General features: G+C 42.7%; 1 protein-coding gene across 1 annotated transcript in view; it reads left to right on the top strand.

The window, feature by feature from the left end:
• Window positions 1-627: 627 nt before the first annotated feature.
• The window catches only part of DPP6 (dipeptidyl peptidase like 6), a gene marked incomplete at both ends in the record, with an annotated part of 413796 nt that continues 396437 nt past the window's right edge, over window positions 628-17986 (top strand). The window contains one exon of the mRNA XM_080340056.1: window positions 628-828. Within this exon, the coding sequence (XP_080196182.1) occupies window positions 628-828 (201 nt within the window). The remainder of the gene's footprint in view (window positions 829-17986) is intronic.

Below are 17986 nucleotides of genomic sequence, written 5' to 3'. Positions count from 1 at the left end.
TCACACACTCTGTCACTCTGCCTCTCGCTTGTGCACACTGTTGGTATGCGACCTCGGAGGCGACTGCTCTGCCGCCTCTGCCTGGGGAGCCGCTGACAGCCAGCAATTGAGCCAGCCCCCCCTTCCATTTTATTTTTTTTTTGTTTTTTTTCCTCTTGCTTTTTCAAACACACACGCACACCCCCCAAGCACATTTAATGCTGATCCACTCAGGCGCCATTATCGGGGGTACGTCTCCGTGGAGTGTTTTGCTGCTTCTTTTTTTTTAATTTTTTTTTTCTCTTTCCCAACACTGGATGGTGCAGCATTCCCGGGGTCTGTGGTGTTACGGCTCGATTGCGTTTTATTATTTATTTATCTATTTTCTCTTCTCTCCCACCCCACCACTCGCCCCCTCCCTGCTCTCTCGATCCCCCTCCACCCGCTTCTCTCCGGGTGCCAGTGCAGAGGACCGGGGAGCAGGAGCGAGCTCTCTCCCTTCCACTGATGTGGGACTGAACCTTGCCCGCGTGTAGCATGCTGTAGCCAAAAAAGAAGAGAGGAGGGGGAGAGGGGAAAAAAAAATTAAAGAGAGGGAGAAGCGCTTCTTTTTCCCTCCCTCCCCCTCGTTTCCCGCGGATTGACTTCATGGCTTCACTGTACCAGCGGTTCAGCGGGAAGATCAACACCTCCCGCTCCTTCCCCGTTCCCCCCGAAGCGAGTCACCTCCTGGGCGCCCAGAGCGGCGAGGAGGACGGCGCTGCCGGCAAGACCTCGCGTCCATTGCAACAGGAAAGCAGCCGGCCCCGCTTCCAATACCAGCCACGAAGTGACTGCGAGGAGGAGGATGTAAGCGCCGGTGTGGTTCGCGTTGGGTTGGGTTTTGGGTGTATCCCCCTTTTTCCCCCCCGTCCCACCCCGTCCTGCCGGGTGCCCATGTGCCCCGCTGAGCTGGCGGCGGTTTCTTCCAAGTGGGTCTTTGCGGTTTTCTTCTCCCCCGAGGTGCCAGGGATAGTACGGGATGGAGCCGGGGCTCCCTCGCCCCCGCGCTGCCCCCGCACCTCTCCGCGTTACCTGCCTCCTTGAGCGACTCTCCGCCGCCGCGGAGCTGGGCTGAACGGCGCGGGATAAGCGCGTTTGGAAACCAAGTGCAATCTCCAGTCGCCTCCCTCCAAGCGAGGAGACAGAGCTTCCCCCCCCCGCCTCCCCCTTGTTTTTTTTTTAAGTTGTTATTCCTTGTTTTACCTTTTAACTCTCCCCCGGGGCAAAAGTCTTCACCTCGTCCCTCCCTCCTTGCTTTCCCATCAGCCTCACCCCAGTCTGGCAGCGAGGAAACTTTTTAACCCCTGAGCAACCGTTTCTGGGGTTTTCTCTCTCTTCCCCCCCCACCGCCCCCGGGCGAGCCCCCGCGAGAAAGTCGCAAACTTCGGCCGCGCACCTTCCGCTCTGCCTCCGAGAGTAGCGACTTCAAAGGGTGCATCTGCATATTGCGTTAGTAACGAGTGACTCACCCAGGGCTCGCTGCTGTGCCTGATGGAGTTAAACTGGTTTGGGTCGATCGTGCCTAGTTCTTCGGGAGAGAGGGGGAGAAGAGAGGGTTTAGAAAGTCAGGAGGAGAAGGAAGCATGGGTCCCCATTGCTGGTGTAGCCTGTGTGGTGCTAGGTTTGCAAAGGGAATTGAGGGTGTTTTGCTTCTGTGGAAGTGCACACAAGGGGAAGGAAATGGCTGCAGTTGGGAATAATGTTTGTGTCTGTTACAAATACTTCTTGCCCGGGTGGGATATGCTAGATTTGCAGCAGGGATCAGCTCTGGCTCCAGGAGCCTTCCCAGGGAAAGCACTGCTTCAAGCCGAGACAGCAAGTCAGTCTCACTCAGAGGAGAGAGTTTTGTTCATAGGGAAACTTCCTCGGGTTGTGTTTTAATTCCTCATCCCTTTTCCTGTACCTTTGTAGAGAGTTTCGCAGTCGATAAGAGCAAGTGCACTTTTTCTAAATTGGCCTAAACCTCCCTGAGGTGGCTGCTACTCTGATAGCCCCTGGGGACCAAACGGTGACAGGACGCTGAATTAACTCTTTACTGTGACCCGCAGACCGGCAACGGTCTTGGTGCTGCTACTTCTTGGCCCTGGCCAAATGTGAGAGGGGACCCATCCCCGTGCCTGGTCTCTCCCACCCACCCGTGGCCTTTCCCCGGCATGGTGGGGACATGGGGCCCTTCTCGGCGCCGTGCTGGGCTCTAGATGTCGCTGCGGGCCGGCGGAGTGTCGCCGGCGGGGCTGGGCTCAGGCACATCTCCCTCTTTATCTGACTGTTTTAATTTCGCTTTCCTGTATTTGGAGACGGCAGATGTCTGGAGCCGCTTCTCTGATCACCAGAAGCGCTAAGCTGGGAAGCAAAGCACGCAGTTTAGCGTGTGCAAGTTATTAGTGCTGACAGGCTCCAAAAGAATGAAGAATTATATTAGCTACTAAAAGGAGAGTTTGTTTTGGTGTTCTTTTTTTTTTTTTTTTCCTTCTTTCTTCCCCTCGGGCTTTGTGTGTGGGTGGAGGGCATTGTTGTGCAGTGCCATCTGTAGAGGGAAAGGTGCCTACCTGGGTTTTTTCCACAATGGAGTGCCAAAAGCATGGCTAGTTACAGGGTTTTGGGGTGACTTATAAATGCACGTGGACACCTCGTGTGAATTGTTTTTAAAGGGGGCAACATGTCTGGGAAAGTTCAGTGGATGGAGTCGAGCAGTTCGAACGTGCTCTTGGCCAGCAGAGTTGGGGCAGACAGGCCTAGGGGTCTCCAGTGGAGGGTCGTTCAGGTCCGAAGGATAAAATCATAACGAAGCCGGTGGAAATGGCCTTTAAAGCGTGTGTTGGGAGAAAGCGGTGGCCGGCCCGCGGGGGGAGCGGAGGTGAAGGGCGGGCAGGGGCAAGGACGCGGGCGGGGTCGTCGGAGCTGTCCGCGGTGCTGAACCGGGGCGACCTGGGAGCGGGGCCGGTGGAGCTGTTCGCGGTCCTGAACCAGGGTGACCAACGAGCGGGACCGGCGTAGCTGTCCGCGGTGCTGAACCGGAGCGACCGGTGCGGGGACGGGCGGAACTGTCCGCGGTGCTGAGCTGCACCGGGGCGGAGACCGGTGATGGTGTCTGCTGTGCTGCGCTCCGCCTGTCCCGTGGCAGGGGAGCGGTCTGCGGTGCTGAACCCTCCCGCGGCCAGCTCTGAGATAAGCCGGCAGCGGCCTGTTGCCCTTGACTGTGGCGAGATCACGTTGAAGAGAAGGGAGGGTTGTCTCTCCTGTCCCCGGCGGCAGCAGGCAGGCTCGCCCAGGATGAGCTGATGTAGCTTTGGCTATGAAATCCCTGAGGCAAAGGGAAAAGTGAGGCAGGCAGCAGGCAAGGACTATGGGAGAAGTTCAAGGAGGGTGGTCTGCTTGTGCAGGGTGCCAGGAGCATGTGCTTATCATGGGGAAGAGCTTAACGAGATGGCATTGGAAACCCCTTTCTCAAGTGCTTAGACTTCTGATTTCTGTTTTGCACATATACTATAGCAGGACATTCACATTTTCTTTCATTCTTCAGCATAGATCTAGTAGGAAGACCCAGAGCTTGAAAACATAGAAACAAAGTTTTGTTGGTTGGCCACACTTGGCAATAACAAAACAAACCTGAGAATGAGACTGTTCTGTTCCTAACTTTGTCATGTGATTAATAATCAGGAGACAGCTGAGATTTTTTTATGGTTCTGATTATGACTTTCCCTATAGAAATATGTGTGCTGCACTCAGTACTGTATTTTTAAGCACCAGTACAGACCTCAATGCAGTACAAAACAGAGGGAAAGACAGGATCTTGCCTTTGAAGGTCACAGTATTGTTAGTAAGCATTTTGTTCACTGTAAGTACTACTGGTGGAAAAATACTAGATGAAACCTACAGAAGCTAAAGAGGAAGCAGTAACTTTGTAATAAACAAGATTTAAACCAAATACAATTGTGATTTATTGTGACAACTGCTCAGTTCACTTTACAACCACCATTGAAACAGGCTTGAGAACATTGTAATATGAAAGTGCAGCAAATACAAGTCACAACATTCTTAAGTATCTTAGCAAGTTTCACTATGTTTCGGATCATGGTAGGTGTATGAGAACATACATATAGTAGACCTAACTTGTGAACAAAACCTGGGTTAAATATTGCATTTTTTTAATGTTAATTGTTAGTCTGATAAAGCAATCATTTTATTTATGGGAAGAGTACTGGAGAAACTGGGTCTTGTATAAATGACCCCAGAAAACCACTTCCCAGTTGGCTTTGTGGCAATATTGATACTGAAGTCAATTATTGCAATAGCTGTAAACAAAATTCCGACAACATTTTTGCTTCATTATAGGGTTTCCTTTTCACTACATTCATTTAGATATGAGGAAATATCTGTGAAGGCTCTTAGTGAAATCTAGTGTAGTGGTATAGCAGATTATGAAGAATTTTGGTAACATAATTCTCATTTTAGATGAAGTTAATATTTTCCATATTGTACTGTAGAAGGAATTTTCTCCTAGATGTTGACTTGAGATTTTTTTTTCCCATAAAATAAAGCTTCTTCATTTTTTCCAAGCTTTTTCTTTTTTGGCATCACAGTGATTAATGAGTTTAATTTTTGCAGGCAACTGCCAGGAGGTGCTGAGTAAGATGTATCATGCTGATTGTGTGTAACCCCGCTCCTTTTAATTACTGGGATGATAACAATGCATTAATCATGTGCATAAGAAATTCAGCAATTCTCTGTAACACAGAATATTGATCTATTTTATAAGGCACTGACTATAAAATGATGATCACAGAAGTTCTTTTTAAATTAAATTTTGTATTATAAGTTATGTGTTAGAAATATTGAACCCTTCACTGAAACATCATAAAACTTTTCTGTATGAAGAGCCATATGCTCCATGTTTATAGGTTCATTACATAGCCAAATTTCCCATTGTCTTTAATAGGACACTTAACCATATAAAAATGACCAGACTCACAAAAGCTTTCATTACTTTGAATAATATTTCCATGACTGAATTCTGAACATTTATTTATTTTCTGCGTTTGCTTGAGACTACATTTGGCCATATGATACTTTACTAGTTTTGCAGTTGAGTATTCAGATGGATTTACATTTTGAGAAGTTTTTCACTCATATATAAATAGCGATAATTTTGAAATGCTTCAGTAAAACTGTGTTTCCTGCTTGAATAAATAAAGGATTAAGTAAATCAAATATCATTTATTAATAGAGTGAGTCTGAGAAAGTGAGAATCAAAGTCATTAGTGTAAAAAAAAATGTAATTTGGTATGTCACACTTGCTGTTGCATGTAATTGAAAGTGTTAATTTTCAGTTCATTATTTGTCTAATGGGAAGAGGTATTGCCTCCTAGAAATGTGTGTCAAGGACAGTGTTTAGAAAGGTTGAGGCCTGAGTGGCAGACAACAGGCATTTCAGAAGTGGTGTGATCTTTTCCCAAAGAGATGAGTGATTTGATTTTATAGAAGAGTTTCTAGGGCTGCAGGAATCATAACATTACTGTAACATATAGTAATTTGAATTGTAACCAGAAGTCTATCTGTAGATCTGAACTGCTGTGCTTATTGACAAACTTCAGTTTATGTCTCTAAGAGTCTCTTCTTCTGCCTCTTCTTGGTGAGTTCTTGTATGCTGAGCTCAGATACCTACAGCCATTAAGATGTAGAGAGCTGGGACTTGTTCTTTCAATGGAAATAGTTAGGCCCTACCTCTAAGCTCACCTTTTGAAATTAATAAAAATTGTAGCTTCCTTCTTCCAAAAGAAATAGCTACAAACCTCATAAAAATAATGGATTTTATTTGCATGGAAGCCCATAATATATTTTATGATTACTGAATAATGAATACTTTGATCTGGAGCTGATATGTTTTTTAAACTTAGCTTTATAGTTATATTTAGAGTTAAACCACCCTATGATACTGCTAGTTTAAAATCAGCCTCTGTTTCTGCAGTCTTTACTATGCATGATGATGATGCATGCACTAAAAAAATCTGCCAGAGAGAATGTATTTTTAAGTATTCAGGAATAACTGTGTTAAGAGGCTGAATCATCTCTCTAATAGTAGTGAACTGTGCAATGAGTTGGGATACCTCACATAGAGTACTCAGCTCGTGTGATTTCTGTTGAACTAGTAGCTCAAATGCAGAAAGAAGATGCTGAGCCCAGGGTCAAAGCAGCTCATGTTGGTTTCCAAGGGACTTTCAAAGACACAGGGGGTGGGGAAAAAAAAAAACCAAACCTAGGAATATGTTCTGCTCTCCATTCCTCTGAATATTTATGTTTCAGAAAAGAAACAAGACAGTTCTTAGGGTGTCCATCACAGTTTTGAAAATGCTCTTTGGGAGTCAGAAGATTTTTGTCCCTTGAAATAAAAAAAACTTTACATTAATTTGGGCTAATATATTTATGCTTGGGATGGTCCAGCAAAATCTCCCACTACAGTTCATTAAGTTGATTTTACTGGGATTTTTGCCTGATATGCTGGATGATGCCCAGCACGTTGCCGTGATGTATGTGCATTTTTGTTCTGTGACCAAAGGGTGGCAGCGTGTCTTGATTACACTGTTTCTATAGAGTGCTTGGCATTTCATTGCTTTTATAGTCAAACACCAACTAACCATTTGTTTATGTTTTCATGCGTGAGGGTTATTTTCAGTTCCTTATTGCTTTGTCTAGGTTTGATTGACTTGATGACAATGTGGTAACTGTCTTTTTCACCATCAGGAAGAAATATTTGTTTTCAAAGCTCATAAAAAAATGGTTCAACATAGTCCCATATTGAAGCATAGAGGAAGGAGGGGAGAAACAAATCCGTCTTCTAAGGGAATGTTTTTCTCTTTTCTCCCAAAGAAAAACAAAACCCAGCCTTTTCCAAAAAGTGTCTTGTGCTTATGCTGGGTTGTGATACAGTGTAAATTTTCAAAAGTACACACAGATAATTTAGGCTTTTAAATTCAGGATTTTTTGAAACATGATCTTAATCAAATCTAAAAGCATGTATTTTAATCTAATTGCTACTTAGGTGCATAAGTGCTCATTTTGGTTCAGGTTCTTACTCACTTATGTGCCTTTGAAAATGTTATCTATATTCATTAAACTGCATGTGTTTGGTAATGATGAGATTCAGTGTGGGTGAGTTAACTGAGTTAAAATGTATTTTGAGTCTGTGCATTAGTCTGTAGGAAGAGATCTGGTGTACCATGGTCTTTACTGCTGATATGTAACTGAAAAATGAAAATGAGACATGGGCACTGGGCCTGTTTTGCAGCAGTGCAGATGGGAACAGAACATTGTAGTGGTACAACCCAGTAAGGTGTTTTAAAAGGATGCATGGGCTGTGATTTTTGTGTGGTGGAAACATAAGCCCTTCACAACTTTTCTACGTGTAGAGTGTTTGGGAACCTTTATTTCCCACATTCAATCAGAATTTTAGTTATTTCTCAGTTTTTAAGCACTTCGATTTAGAGAACATGCATAGTTTGTTTTGTTAAAATAACAGTTGAAATTCTTACCAAAGATTACAGCAAAGATCAATGCAGTTTTTAAGCCTCAGGGAACCTGTGGATCCAGGGAGAGAGGAGAAAGAGGGCTCTGATACTTGTCTGCATCACAAGCAGTAAGTTTAAGCAAAGCTAATGGAGTGTGTGAGGTAATGTGAAAAAGGCCGATATTGTGAATCTCAGCTGATGCACTCTTACCAGATTTCCATGGAGCGTATTTTTTATTTGCTTATCATTTGCATAGTGTGCTTGTTAGTAGAACTCTGCCGTTACATAGATTCTTCCATGAGCTGCTATTTCTGTGCCTTTAAAAACTGTGTTTAAGGTTATTATCTTCACTTTGTAGATGGAAAATCAGAGGCTGAGCTGAGACATTGTCTCATAGACAGTGCATCTCAGCTCTAAGACAGTGACAGTTTGTTAGGGATCAGCCCTGTGAGCTGTTCCATTTTTTGCTCCTGGGCTGCAGGGGCTTTAAAAACAAAAAATATTCCAGTTATCACCAAGGCTATTCTTACAGGTGTAAAACTGATTGTGAAGTTTGGTGCCTTTAAGTCTTTGTTGTATCTTGCATTCATTAGTAACAGTTTTCATGTGACATTTCAAGTGTCTGATGTTTTCCTCCAGCTGTTCAAGGGTTTGGAATTTGCTTTGAGAGAAGGGAGGTTTAAAACATCCAAAAGGAAGGATAGCAGTATCTTAATACTTTCATTTTATAATATTGCAGGTGTGGTGGTTTCTTTCTTTCTCTCTCTCTCTTTCTCTCTCTCTCTTTCTCTTTCTCTCTCTTTCTCTCTCTCTCTCTTTCTCTCTCTCTCTTTCTCTCTCTCTCTTTCTCTTTCTCTTCTTTCTCTCTTTTCTTTCTCTCCTCCCTTCCTCCCTCCCTTTCTCCCTCCCTTCCTCCCTCCCTCCCTCCCTCCCTCCCTTGTTCCCTTCCTCCCTTCCTCCCTTCCTTCCTTCCTTCCTTCCTTCCTTCTTTCCTTTCCTCCTTTCTATCTCCTTCTCTCCTTCTTCTCTCCTTCTTCTCTCCTTCTTCTCTCCTTCTTCTCTCCTCCTTCTCTCCTCCTCTCCTCCTTCTCTCCTCCTTCTCTCCTTCCCTCCTTGTCTTTCTCTCCTCTCCCTCTTTTTCTCCTTGTCTCCCTCTTTCTCTCCTTCTCTCCTTCTCTCTTTCCCTCTTTTCTCTCTTTTCTCTCTTTTTCATTTCTGTATTTGTCAATAGCATCTGCTGCAGCATTTCAAGTAGATTTGACTCTAGGCAAACCTCAAAAGCAAGTGCAAATTTCTCCCCAGGTTTGCTATCTTGGACATACAGAGCTCCACGAGATGCAAAAGCAGTAGTGGGAAATACCTGGTAACCTCAGCTCTGGTTATACCACAGTCATTAATTTTAAAGTATGTATTTGTTCCTTACTTTCCATTAGAATGAACTGCAAGTCTCTATCAAAGAAAATAGCCGTGGTATTTTGGTCAGAGGAGAAATGAAACCCATGCAGACTGCGCAATTATGGATGTTACTGCAGTTTCCAAGCCATAGATCTGAAGTCACTTGGTGAGTTTATGCAGGATCCCTGTCTCTGCTGCTTACCTCCCATTCTTGCAGAGGCAGAATCATGTCCAGCATCTGGGCAGCAGCAGGAGGCCTGTTATTGCCTGTTGTCCATGCTCAAGGGTATAAGCAGTGGTTTGCAGGGCTCAATCATGTCATGTTGGTGTCTGTGAAGATGAGCTCAGTTGTCCTGCAGCACCTCTTGCTAAGGTGGACTAAAAAAGACTCACATATATAAGGCCAGCCTTTGGCAAAAGAAAATGTATGAACTGCTGGCAGTAGCAAACCAGACATTTATACTTGTGCCAGGGTCATAGAAAAACCATCTGTTGACAGCTTCTGCTGGAAGGTAGGGTGGTATGGGAGGTGGCACAGACTGAAGCATAGGAGGTGCCATCTGAATATGAGGAAAAACGTCTTTACTTTGAGGGTGCCAGAGCCCTGGAACAGGCTGCCCCGAGATGTTGTGGAGGCTCCTTCTCTGGAGACATTCAAACCCACCTGGACGCATTCCTGTGCAATCTGCTCTAGGTGTACCTGCTTTAACAGGTGGGTTGGACTAGATGCTCTCCAGAGTTCCTTTCCAACCCCAACCAGTCTGTGATTCTGTGGCTCTGGCATGGATAGCTCTTCCCAGTTGCTCCCAAGACCTCCCAGTACCTTAAGAGTAATAGGGGCTGCAAGCACTGCTCAGGTCTTTCTCTCTCCATTTCCCCAGCCCTGCCTCATAGGAGGAAAAACTCCTGCCAGGAACTGCGGGGAAGCCATGAGTCAGTTCTTCCTCCTTATCTAACAGGTGGCTGCTGGCAACCTTATCTCTCTCTGCCCTGGCGCCTGAAGATGGATCTTCCAGCAAAAACCTCAGATGGCTCCTCTCCAGCTGCTTCACAGTGACATGCCCTCTGGCATTGCAAAATGCAAGTGTCAGCTGCTGCCTGTCTCCCCTGCTCTCCTCTCTGGACAGACAGGTTGGGTTATCTTGTATTCCAGAGGAACACAAGGAGCCTTGAGCAGAGAGGAAAGAGGATGTTTGGATCTGCTTTAAATAGTGCTTGACCTCTTGTATAAGAGACTGATTGTCCCAAGACAAGTTTATTGCATGTACAGCTCTGAGATTTGCACAGATTGCTCATGGGATTATGTTTCATGTGACTGTAGAATCCTATCTTTATTTGTTTGTCATTTATTGCTAAATCCCTCCTCATGTTTCTGGATAATCTGTATTAAATATGGTTTGGTTTTGCTTTTCTTTTTCCTATTTCCTTTAGGTGCCAGAATAGAAAGGTAATATTTAAAAGACCAAACATCTCTCACTTTATTTGTAGGGAAGCTGTAGAAATCAACAGTGATGTTGCCATAGAGACATAGATGGTTTATAGTGAACCAAAGATTTCTACTGTTACTGGTCTTTCTGCTAGGCATCCTGAACGAAAGCACTTTATTGGTACAGCTCCTCAGTTCCTCTGTCTGTTCTATATTAACCTTTTATAGAATTTTTTTTTTTTTAATTTTTTTTTTTTTAATTTGAGAATTTGTAATCCCAAATACAAGAGGAGGCACCCGGAGAAAACACTAGAGGTATTATAGTGCTTCACAATATTGTCTCTAATAAAGTGGGTGCTGTTGAAGCAGCTGCTTCATTCCATTGTGAACTGCATCACAAACAACACTTATCAAAACACATACAGTGTTTCACTGCAAAAAAAGAGTGATTAATAAAGAGTGGCATAGCCAAAGTTTAGGATCATGGTAACCCGCTGTATTGTACTTGCCTTGTTTACACTCTTTGTGTTTGAGTTCTGAGTGCTTGGAAGAGGCTTCTGCAAGGAGTGGGTAGTTCTCAGTGATTTCTGAGCACATTTTTATACCTTCTGTTTGAGGTGCCATGGATGTATGGTAGGGCATTGAAATGACCATTAGGGAAGTCTTGCTGTTCCTGGGTCTGCCACTGACCTGCTGCATCACCTTCCAGAGCTATTTATCTATGTGAGGTACTATCTGTGTCTACTGGATACCATAAAGGAATCAAGGCCATGACTTCATTTGTAGCTTTGCTGTGGTAGTAGAGAATTAAATAATTTCTGCTTTTGGCCTAAAGCTTTGGGCTAAAAAGAACCCGCAGAAACATGAGATTATTAATAATTAGCAGCATGGCCATTAATTCTGACAGTGACAGCATTTGTGGGACCATTACTAATAACCAAACCAGACCTGATTGTGCTTGTTTATGGTGGGCTAAAGGTCTCTCTCATTACAATGTTTCACAGACAATGCCAGAAACTGATAATTACTATAATACACATTTTTATTTTAGCTAAGAAAAGCTAATAAGCATCTGTAGTTTTGAAAATGTCAGATTGAGCCAAAGTGCATGCAATTAGATAAGGATAATGTAGCAGATAATAAGAATATACATGATGCTGGATGGGCAGTTATCAGACTATTGTGCTTTGGTTGCTAAAATGCTATGTGTCGTATAAAATAAAGTGGTTGTTGGCTGAGGGAAAACATGCCACAAGTTGTATAGAGATGGAAATGTGAGCTAATGTGGTAAAGTGACAAGTCCTGGGGGAGTATGAACATATATGTCAGGCTCTTGATAGATAGAAAGGTTGTCTGGGTTAAAAGTCATGTACTTGGGAAGGTGGCAAAGGCCACTGAGGAAAAAAAAAAGAAAAAAAAAGGAAGCAAATGTGGAAAGGAAGATGGGCAGAATGGAGTCATTTGTGGTTACTTTCTCTAAGGTATATTATTTTCCTGTTTTCAAAGACTCTCTGTCTTGTGTATGTGATGTCTGGTCTATTCTGGCTGCTTTAGTGCGTTAAAACATTTCCGAGACAACTTCTTTGCTCAAAAGGAGCTAGAGCCATGATGCACTGATTAATAGGCTGGATCTGAATTTTCAAGCAGCGTCCTCGGTTTAATTTGCCACTGGGGAGAAGAATGAGGCAGACTCCAAAAGCAAGAGAAAATAGCAAGAGGAAAAAACAGACAATGGAGAGAAAGAAGAAAAAGGAAAGCTGTAATGCACAGAACTGGATGCCAGCTCTGATGCTGGAAGCCAAGGGATTTTGCCTCTAAAATATCTTTTGCTATAGGGCAAAAACATTTATTGTGTCTGAGATAGAATATTCCACATTTCCTCTTTCCTTTTACATCTCCTAATCCAGGAACTACCTTTGTGCAGGAGAGCAGGTTCTCCCTTATCTGGGAGAAGAGGATTTTTTATCCGATGTTTTTTCCTGAAAAGCCTCTCCCACCTTTATCTCACCCTGTTGAAGAGTTGTAATATTCCCAGAGGGAGAGGTTGGAAGCCATTTCTCCCATATTTTGATTGTATGATAACTTTAACAAATGTTTTTTCTTTTTAGAATGCACCAAGTTATTTCACCTCTTTATAAAATACCTGATGGAAAAGCTGGTTATGTATAGTTGTCATCCTCTTCTGTAATTACTTGTTCTTTGGAAGATATTCTATAAATACTTAATCAGTGACCAACTATGTAGTGTTACAGGTGCCATCTCAGAAAAACAAACAAACAAACAAACAAGGCATCAAACAAAAAAACAACAAAACTTATTAACCTTATTAAATGCTTGCATTGCAGATAACAAATTCAAGGTATATTTTTACACTTACAAAACATTGTTGGTTTGCCTTTCAATTTTATACCAGAATATATCCCTTTTTGGTGTAACTTTGTCCTCGATTAACAGTGTTTGTTTGACAGAGTTGTGTGGAAGCATGTATTTGATACACCTGTTTGGAGAGGTCTCAAGACAAACCTTCTTATATCCTCAGGCCTTCACTTCCAGATTGGAGCTATTTCCCATGCTATCACCGTTCAGTGCAGTCTGCATTCCTATGTTGCATGACATGATTGCAGTTATGTGGCTTTTCAGGCTGAGTCTTCATCTTTCTGGACCCTTCACCATTACAGAATCATAGAATCATTTAGGTTGGAAAAGACCTTTAAGATCATCAAGTCCAACCATTAACCCAGCACTGCCAAGTCCATCACTAAACCGTGTCCCTAAGTGTCGCATCTATGCATCACTGAAACATTTGCCGTCTGAGAACATTGAAGCTCAGGGTTGATTGAAATTCTCTTCCTATGAGTATCCAGGGAAGATCACTTAGCGCATTCCCAGGATGCAAATTCAGGGAATGTGTAAACATGGCCAAAAGGATTAATTTTGTTATTGTTTTTTAGGTTTGTTTTTATAGTTCAGTCAATAGCAAATTATATGCTCCTCAATAAGCTGTTCTTCTCCAGGTGTTGGGCAAGCATCATATTAGAGGAGAGGGAGAAGAGAGGAAATCAGCTGTCTCTTCTTGTGTTGGGTTGTGAGAGAATGCTGACTTTCTGTCATAGATGCAAGGATGCTCATAGCAACTGCATAGCTTTGTGGTGGCTCTCTCCTCTTTGGACGAGCTAGAAAGAAGTGCTCCATGGCACTAGAGAGAGAAGGTGAAGGTTAAGAACAAGGTTAAACCATTTTAATCCTACTCAGTAAATCTGCATGTGAAATCCCTCAAATTACAACCATGTTCTTCACTGTTTCTTCCTGTCTGTGCTAAGCTGAAGCTGTTCTGGAAGTGGGCTTTTGGCAGATAGCACAATACTGTTGGGGTGGAAAGATAAGTGAGAATACCACAGTCAGCTTTTTAATGGTGCAATTTAGTATAAAGTGTAGGGTGCAGCAGTGTGAATCAGAGGATTGAATTTGCTCTAAAAGTTCCACAAAAGCCTCCTCTGTTGCTAAAGACAGATTGTGCCAGTCCAACCTGAAAAACTGTAATTTAATTTGAAAGCACTGTTCTGCATTTCTTTCACCTGATCTTGATTGGTGATGAGCCATAAAATTTTTCTGTGGTCCACTGGAGTTCAATAGACAAGAATATCCTAACTTCATAAAATGATTAAAAGCACTCCAAATGTATATTATTAGCAAGGTTTCTGTGAGACAACTCAATCAGCAGGCTTCAGGTGCCTCTATGAAAGGTTTGGTGAGCATTGTTTGAATGGCAGATTGCTGAGATAGATAATAATTGTGGGAAGACTAGTAAAATGCAAGGCTTTATGCTTAAAGTAACTTAAAGAAAAATGAATTTTTTCCAGTTTGCCACAGTGCTGTGTAGATGAACTGGACAAGGATCGATGTCTCAAGCAGTGATAAGTGAGATCTGTGTGGTTAAGTTTGGCAGCAGCTCACTCCTGTGTTTTCCTTTAACCCAGTGCCTTGGACAGCACTGGAAAGCAGAAAAAAGTAGATTGGTTTTATGTGTACTGCCTGTATCTCATCTAGAAAACTCATCTCCTCCAGCATACTGTATCATAAACCAAAAACTGAATCCACTTCCATCAAATGTTTGTGAGTGATGAACCATTTCAGGACTGTTCTGTTCTGTTCAAGGCATTTGTACAAACAGAAGAGGAATGATGGATCAACTCATTGCAAAATACATGCTGGGCATTAGGGACAACCTTTCCTCTCTTCCTCTCCCTCTTTCATACAGGCTGGCTCTGACTTTCCAAACAGACAAGACAATGCAACTACTTCTATTTTATTTTTTTGTTCTGTTTGTTTTCATGAATACCACACAGAGGCATTTTAGAGGATGAATGTGCAACCAGATTTGTGGGAACTGAGCCTCTTAACATCGTTTTGATTACTTAAAATTTCTAAGATTGGATCAAGAAATCTGGTGGCTGCTTTTAGTCAAATGGGTGTTGTGGTTTAACTTCAGCTGTCAACTAAATGCCACATAGCTGCTCACTCACTGCCCCCCACTGCAGAATGGGAGGAAGACAATTGGAAGTGTAAAAGTGAGAAAAGTCATGGGTTGAGGTAAGAACAGTTTAATAATTGAAACAAAATAGAAGAAAATAATGATGATGATGATAATAATAACAATAATAATAATGTTAATTACTATTATTAATAGTAGTAATGAAAAAGAAAATAACAAAGAGAGATAAATAAAACCCAAAAAGACAAGTGATGCAAATGAAAATTGCTCATCACTAACTGACCGATGCCCAGTCAAACCATGAGCAGCGGCCCTCAGCTAACTTTCCCCATAGTTTATATACTGAGCATGACATCATATAGTGTGGAATATCCCTTTGTCAGCAGGGATCAGCTGTCTCAGCTGTGTCCCCTCCCAACCTCTTGTGCATCCCCAGCCTCTTGGCTGATGTGGTGGTGTGAGGTGGCTCTGTGTGAGCACTGCTCAGCAATAGCTAAAACTTCCCTGAATCACAAATCCAAAACATAGCACAGTACTAGATACTTTGAAGAAAATTAACCCTACCCCAGCCAGAACCAGAACAATGGGTTATTTGAAAGTTTGTCTATTGACATTTCTAAACTTTCTGATTAAAACTTAGAACAAATACCTGTCAAAGTTAGTACTCAGTTCTCTTCCCCTGGAGCTTAGAGCAGGTACAGCACCAAAGTCTGTTACTTTACAGTGACATAATCTTCAGAGTTCTTAAATGTAAATTTGTGCACTTGCTAAGAGGCAAAGAGGCTTTTTATTCTTAATCAGTCTTCTTGTCAAATCAAGGGATTAGAATTTTCTGTGAGCTTGTCACTCCCCTTTGCTCATAATGGTGGAAATGGAGAATCTGTCCAACCTCAGGATATCTATCTTGGAGTAAGTTTTGTTGTAAGACCCAGGCACTCCCAGCATTTTTCTTGCTCAGCTTCAGTAATCACTGCTTTTCATTTATTCAGGTCAATGGTCTCTTCTCCAGGGGACAGTAAAGTTTTTTAAGATGAAAAGTATTATTGGAATATGAACAGCTGTCTGTGATCTGGCCATAAATTGGTTTAGGCTGGAAATTTTAACATTTCTGAGATCTTGAGCATTGAAGTATTGCAAGAGGCTTCTGGTAAGAGTGGGGAAAAAAATAAAAAAAGTCATATCTAACTTTAAGATAGCTCTCAATAACTCTATTTTTCTGTGATTATTTGTCTGGCTTGGAAGCAGAGAAAACATAAGATCCCCTTTTACAACTAAATCTGTTGAAATTTTGCATACAGCCAGTGAAGAGGTCTCTGCCTCCAGCCAGGGAACAGGAACTTCAGTTCTCATCCTGCAGGCTAAACATACTTTTGAAGAATTTCCTGAAGGAGCAAAGGTTGTTACACTCAGTGTTTGTAAACAACAACAACAACAACAACAACAACAACAACAACAACAAGTAAAATGGGTTATATGGGTTATACAGGACTGAATCCATCCTTTGCTTCTATTTTTAAGATTGTTCAGTCAGGTTTATTCAGGAGTCCCTGGATTGCTGCATTTTAAACAAATTTGAGTCAGGTGTACCTGGCATATATTTCTCTAAGGATTTCTAGCTACCTTCCCAGTAGGCCAAACACTCTTCCATTTCAAGAGGGAAGATGTTGAGAGATCTGTCACTTACAAGAGCAGCAGCATCTACAAGCCTTTTAGTTGCAGACGGTGTGTGTGGCCAAATCTAATTCAGAGCAGTTCTTTTTCCCGTACTCTTGTGGAATCATATTTTCTTGTTTTGTCAAAGTCCCAGAGTCCTTTACACATAGTACCTTTGTCTATCTCAGCAACAAAGGTTGCAAAAGGAAGCCTATAGCTGAGAAGCTATTAGAAGAAAATCAGACAGTTTTTTTTCTTGTTATAAGACCACTATGGTGTATTCTGAAAGCAGATTATCTCCAGATTATGTGAATTGTGGCTTTGGGTATCTAAAGAGAATGCAGTAGCTCAATACATCCAAATGATCTAGAAAACTAGCTCAGAGTTTGAACAACCTCACTGGATATTTTCCTTTTTTAGTATAAGTGATCCCCAGGCCACCAGAGCAGTGTTGTTTGTGTGACAGAATTGCCCAGCTGTAAGCACCCAAGTCCATCAAAGTCTCTGTGAAACAGGAATAGGCAGAACAAGAGTTCACTTAATCTAGGAACACACCTGGTGCCCTTCAATGGCTCATTGCATTATGTGGGTCCACTAGTGGGTTTAACATGCGTTGGAAGGTTTGAGTCTGTTATAAAACACCAGTTATTTTAGAAACTCTGCCTGGAGGAGGAGAAACTGCCCACCTGCAACGTGGTGCTTTATCAGCTATGACATTCATCTAGTTTGGGTTTGGATTTCAGCCTTGTTCAAAACCCCATCTCCCAGGGTGAGCTCTTGGCTGTTGCTGCAGGCTCAGAAGAGCTCTCTCCTCTCTCCTCTCTCCTCTCTCCTCTCTCCTCTCTCCTCTCTCCTCTCTCCTCTGCTTTCTGCATCCAGGAGAGATGAGTGAGTTGGAAAGGAAACTGAGGGAAAGCAAGCATGGCTGAGTGGTGGTGGGAAGGTCTCTGAGATGTAGGGCTCTGCTCCTCAGCAGCTGGTAAGTGTTAGTGTTCCCATGAAGGGGTACCACACATACTAGGCAATCCCTGGTAGCTTCTTCCCCTCAGTGACCCTAATGTTGATTTTTCAAGCTCACAATGGGCTCAAAATGTTGTCAATATAGGAATGGCAGTGCCTGGCTTGTAAGCAGCTGTGTCCTTTATTGTATCTGTCCCTGAGCACTTTTGAAAATTTGACCTATGGCACAGACTTGTTTAAAACTAATGCAGCCACTTCTTCAAATAAAGTGATGAGAGGCATACGTGTGAAGATATTTAATGTAGCAAAAATACTCTAAGGCAGCAAACTTCTTACCAATTATTCTAACACTGGCAGAGGAGAAGAGCCCTCTCCCTGTTTGGACCATGCAGGAGGGGAATAGCAGAAGTGGTGCTTTCTGAAGTGGGTGCTGAGGGAGAGGTGATGCTGTATCAGTGTGGTTAGAAGCAGCAGATGCAGATGACAGCTTCTTACAAGTGTGAAGAAGTGGTCTGGGTTCAGAGGACAGTGGGT

Source organism: Nesoenas mayeri (genome assembly GCF_963082525.1).
Source record: "Nesoenas mayeri genome assembly, chromosome: 2".
Lineage (NCBI taxonomy): Eukaryota > Metazoa > Chordata > Aves > Columbiformes > Columbidae > Nesoenas > Nesoenas mayeri.
Note: the sequence above shows the minus strand (reverse complement) of the source record. Positions and strands in the feature narration are given on the sequence as shown.